The 6000-nt window shown below is 33.6% G+C and overlaps 1 protein-coding gene across 1 annotated transcript in view; it reads right to left on the bottom strand.

Annotated features, from left to right (window-relative positions):
• Nucleotides 1-376: 376 nt before the first annotated feature.
• Nucleotides 377-6000, bottom strand: part of PKIA (cAMP-dependent protein kinase inhibitor alpha) — a 94569-nt gene continuing 88945 nt past the window's right edge. Inside the window, exon 4 of the mRNA XM_021688182.1 lies at nt 377-3222. Within this exon, the coding sequence (XP_021543857.1) occupies nt 3143-3222 (80 nt within the window). The 3' untranslated portion in view covers nt 377-3142. The remainder of the gene's footprint in view (nt 3223-6000) is intronic.

Below are 6000 nucleotides of genomic sequence, written 5' to 3'. Positions count from 1 at the left end.
TTCTCTGAAGAGAAAGAGCAACATCATTCATCTTATAAAATGGTACATTTTCACTGTGTCTGAGTAAAACTCAACTGTATGGCATTTACAGTGGGCAGTTCCTTGGGATGTTGCCTCAAAATTGAAGACTGCCTGTTATATATTGGAAAAACATTTCTATGAATTATGAGAATATGTTGGCATAGGATGTTTACAATTGATAAAAGGTAAATTTGACAAGTTCATATTTATTGCAAATGAGTAAAACTGAAATTTTCATATTTCTAGTTAATTAAACAAAATGAGTAGCATGGAACATAAAAAAAATCTGAACCATGCCAAATTTATAGACTTCATGACAGAAAAATATTTGGGGGAAAGTATAACACAAAAAAAATAAATTCTAATTGAATTTCTTTTTTCTTCAAAGTGTACTTTCTATGATCTGGTCACATCTGTGTCATTACTTATCTAGGTAACCTTGAGAAAGACAATTCCCCGTTCTGAGACTCAGTTTCCCTCTATAAAATATGGAGGTTGAACCAGTTCATGTCTAAATGTTCCCTTACAGATAAAGATGCTCTATAATTGGCTTTAATTTTATGGCCATGTGCAGTAGAAAGCTCCTTGGAAACAGACAAAGATAGGTTCAAATCTTAATTTCATCATTTATTAGCTTTTTAAACTTGGAAAAGTTATACCTTATTGAGCCTTAATTTCTTAATCTGTGAAATGGGATAACACTACCTCTTTAATCAAATTCTCTGAGGAGAAACAATTAAATGGGAGAAAAAGTGCTGGGAAGTGATTAGCATAATGTCATTGGTTAGTGGGCATTCAATGCATAGTCTCAAACCTAACGCCTTAGTTTTCTACCTTTTCCTTTTGTCCTTAAAAATTCAGTTCCATGTATATTATTGACTTGCAAGTAAAAGATATTACAATACAATTTGGAAGACACTGTGAACTTTTGCTGAGCAATATTGTAGGATGTGGACATTTTGGAAAGTAGATTTTTATCTTCTAGCTTGGGAATGCCTCTGGGTTTGAATATAGCAGACAAAGTAGCAGTAAGAGGTCAAAATAATTCAAAAGCTCCATATGACTTTCCAATTTAGCACTATTATATATTCAAAGACAAGCATGACACCACATGCATTAATAATAGTATATCACATAGGAATATAAGCTCTCCACATACACTCAGCACTAGTCCTAAACTTTACAAAATCACATGTAATCAGTTTGGAATTCCACAACTTTAAGGATGGAGAGAACTTTACCTAGATTCACAAGAAAGCTATGAGGATAGTAAATGAGGATATTGAAAAAGTGATTTTATGGGTTGGATATTTTAAATGGACTACCAGAGATTGTCTAAAAAAGCCTCAGGAACCTCTCTTCCCACTTGTGAGTCTATTAATAAGTGGGTTTATTTGAATTTTAATGGGGCATTTGGGACCCTAACTGGTTAGAATGAAGTACTCTAATACTTACTATTTTCTGAGAGACTTACACTATTAATATTTTTTCTAGTAACATATGATTGAGGACCGAATGATACCCTTGCCCTTATCCTACTCATTTGGAAAGTATTGTAAGGGGGGATGAGGGAAGACTGACCTTTCTTAGGGCTGAGTTCCCAATATATCCATGGAGATTATCTGTGGAAATGCTGTTTAACCTACCTCGAATGGGACTGTATCTAAGACCTCGAGGATAATTTAAGTGGGCCCTTTATTGTAAAGGGTCTTCCTGTTATCTGCTATTTGTCCAGTAACCCATGAGCCATTGGCATATTACCGGTTCCTTATTTATTACTACTGATAAATGATTTTATAATACTGACCAGTGGGATTACACAGCTCACAGAAACTTTCCATATAAGAACCATGACGTCAAAACACAGCAGAGGCTATCAACTGTATTAATGAGGATTTTGTTAGCTTCTAATGATAATTGTTATTGTATCAGAATGCAATTCACACTAATTATTAGTAAAAGTTTACAAACATTAAAAAGTGCATAATAACATTTGTATCTGATAGGGCTGAAAAAAGACATGAAAAAACACAATGCAAGGGCTTTACTTTTGTGATTGGTGTCCACATGATTGCAAGATAATTTTTTCCATCTGTTACAGCTCCATCCAGATAAGCTGTCCTCCAAATTTAAATAGTAGCATATAGCATTGAGTAATTTGATTCCATAAGAACAAAATGTTTCCTGTTCTTAATATTATCTTATCTTTCCCACCATCCTGATTCTCCAAAATCCTCATAATTAAAAATTTTAAAAAATATATTAATTGGGGAAAGTTCTCCAATTGAAAATAAAACAAAATTTGCATATTTAATTCTGGTCTGTGCAGACAACAAACAGACTGAATTTCAAGTAAAATTCACATTAGCGGATATTTTCAAATGCCTCTATATTAAAGCAAAAAAGTCTTGATGAATTAGACTTAATTCATCAACAGTGAATCAAGGGGAAAGATTAAGTTAAAAAAAAGTGTGATCTATCCTGTGTACACCACCACACTGTGGAGAAGGAAAAAGGCAGCCCTTTTAAAAATGAGTGGTATAAAAATTCACAGTCACATACATCATTTTTGTTTCTCATAAGCGATCAAAGAAGGGGGCAGTGCTGAGCGTCTATTTTGTACAATACAAAACAGTGTAAATAACACAGCAGGAACACACAGATACATAATGCTAAAAACAGTGCTTTCTGGATGGTTCTTTTACTGGGTGAATACTTAGACCAGAGATATTTAAACTCTGGGGTTCAACCAACCCTTTGCAATTAGACACAATTAAATCCTCTGACATTGTGAGGGGCCAGATGCTACAGGAAGAATCATCTAGGTCAGTGCTACTCTCTACAAGCATTTTATCATATGGTCAAGTGAAAGGATCCATATAAAAATGACATCCAAACACAAGCCACATGATTTCAACCATTGCTAATGACAGAGGTAGAGAAAAGTCTGTCTGCAGCCACTGCCTCTGCCCCCATTTTTAACATGATAATGAGCAGATTCCTACAATGCAGCACAGCTATTTTCTTCCCCCCGTTTTCACTCTTGGAAACAAATGCATTCCAGCCAGGCCTGGAGATTTGAGACATTGTCAGATGTTGCTGAAGTTATCAAAGTGGGGTGTTAGCTTTCAGATTTTGCTGCTTCCCCCTGGGCTTCCCCACTTTGTTCTGTGGAAGTTCGTTGTGCATCTTCTTCACCTTCTGTAAGAGACAGTAAAAAAAGGATAAAGGCAAAATAAAAAACTATTGCCTATATTTACTGACTCTTGACATATAATATTGGAAATTTCAGAAATACTCAAAAAGTCTGAAATTCTCATAGAGACAAGTGTATTTTTTTGGTAATCAATTCCTCAATTAGTGTTTCAAGGGCTGGCTAATTCTGGTTCTATGAACTTGGGACAGCATGGCTCAAAACCAAAATAACAATTTTACAATGGTTAGTGATAATTTATGCTAGGAGATCTCAAGGCCAGGTCATGGCACTTATAGTTTCACAGGTTGCAGAAATCAGAAGTGATTTTAGGCAGAAATAAAAAATGGGAAGCAAGTTTACCATTTCACTCCTATCTTATTTTAAGAAATATTTAAAAATTGCATTTTATATTACTTATAGTGCTTGTTGATAATCCACCTGATTTTTTAGAGGTTTAGTTAATTTAAATTAAAAGCAACAGTAGAAGATGAAAGGACATTATGTTAGCTCATCGGTCTCTTGCCAGATAGTTATGATGGCCTCTGGTCTGCCCTTAAAGAACATATGCACAATGCTAATAAAACCACTCATAACTGCATACTCAGCAGCAATCTCAGCTTGTGACATAGCAAACACTGAAATTAAACAACGCTTTCTTCCCATATTAGGTCTCTTTATCTACAGTTCAATACTTGCAAGCTGTAGGCCAATCCTTGATTCAAAGATTCATATATCTGCATGTATTAGTTCATTATTAAGCAACTGATATGGCTTAGTGGACAAAATATTTTTGGGTGTTCAATAATGTAAACTATATTAATGTTTGCTGAGTGTTTGTTACCAAAATTCAAATGGATAGAGGTGAGTGGGCTGTTCCGTTCTTTAAATGAAAATGTTGAAAGGCAATTTCTCCTTTACTCTTAACAATTATACACAAAACATTTCACCAGATACCATACTTTAGGGAAATTAAAAGCAGTTCTACATAAATATATATATATATATATTCTGCTCCTAAAGGAGTTCTCAGGGTATGACTATACACACACACACACACACACACATATAATGCTCATAAACTATTTTCGTTATTACCGCAATGAACAACCTCCCAAGATGTGTAGATGGCCTGAATCGGAGATGTGTAGATTCGCATGCAACAAAAACTTGATAAATAAGAAAAGCTCTTGATAATCAAAAGAATGAAGTCAAATTAGGGCAGATACAAGACAGTAGAATATTTAAGGATGAAACTGACTGTTTAAAGATAAGATGAGGAATTTGACTCCCGTGAGGCTTGGGACTTTCTAGGTGTCTGGTAACAATTCTCACGGCTTAGCTTAATGCTGCAATTGCTGAGCCGTTGCTAAAGAGATGCTTGTTAACAAGTCAAGGTAAACATGGGACAGCAACATTGTTGAGTATAAACTAAAAAGAAGCTGAAACATGAGTTACAGAGGAAGTCCTTCACAATACTCAGCTATTGATATTTCATTTGTCATTATATATTTGTCAGTATTGCAGTTACTATTTTTAGTTCTTTGTACTTAGAATAATAAAAAAGTTACTATTGTTTATATTTTGCCTGGCTCTGGACTTTAGGTTTTGAAGACAAAAATTTTCAGGAGCCTGGAGAATGGCAATTAAAATGTAGAAATGTTTAGAAAAGAAGGCATCTGGTGGCATAAAGATATTTTAATTATTTTAAATTGTTTAATAATACCGTTTGTATAAAATATAAAATTATTTTCTTATATTTATTAATATAAAATATCAATTTCAATTGTTATATAATAATATAATATATTCTCTTGTATAAGATAGGTCTTGATGCTGATGAGTCTTAAGTTCAGTGAAGACAAAAAAAGAAATGGAACTGTTCTATCAATAATATTAGGGGTGTCTAAAATTAATGCAGATTATTTAAAATAGAATATTAATATATAAATAAAAATATAAATCTTATAAAAGAAATTAGCAAACTCTCAAAGACTACAGAAAAAACTTTACTTACGTCATGCCACCAAACTGCAATAATTCCCTAAACCCCTTCTGAGAGCTGCTTTGATAAGTAACTTCTGGTAATAAATAATAGGGAAACAACAAAAGCTAAAATATACACAAGTATGTATATTTCAAGGTGGCGGTGTTAAAGTTTTATTTTCAATTTGAATTTGAAAAGACCAATCTAGGACCTGCTGACCTTTAGCCACTGAATAAAGTACTATCCCTAGTACGTTAGGGTAATATTGTTAAGCTGTTTCATTAACCTATACTCTTGACTCAGTTTTCCAATAACTGGAAAGCTTTGCCATAAAAATTTTCATAGCAAAGAAGTACTGAGTGGTTACCATGAGCCAGAAACTGGAAAGTGCTTTTCATGTACACGACACTGTGGTTCCTTAATCGTGAACTCCTTTTTTTACTTTTAAAGGTTATTTTTATACCAGATTTGTTAGGGAAATACATCCAGTTTTAAATCTTGCAAAAGTATGGATGAAAGAACTATTGGGATTTATTTAAATACTCAGAAGTACTTTGATATTACAAACTTGTTTTACTTTTTCACTGGTACTTGGGTAAGAAGAGTGCAAAGCCCAATAATAACAAATTTTCCACAAAACCATTCTATCATGAAAAGAAAACTGAAAGACCTTTTTTCCTAAGACATTGATGTAACAAACTGTTTTACTTCCATTTTCAATAGAGACCTAGAGACCCTTTTCCTTCGAAATGGTTATTGAAATGTTATAGGTGGCCAATATTACTGAAGGTAGGAGCTC

This window comes from Neomonachus schauinslandi, chromosome 4 (genome assembly GCF_002201575.2).
Source record: "Neomonachus schauinslandi chromosome 4, ASM220157v2, whole genome shotgun sequence".
NCBI classification, from domain to species: Eukaryota; Metazoa; Chordata; class Mammalia; order Carnivora; family Phocidae; genus Neomonachus; species Neomonachus schauinslandi.
This window is presented reverse-complemented; position numbering and strand designations above follow the sequence as displayed.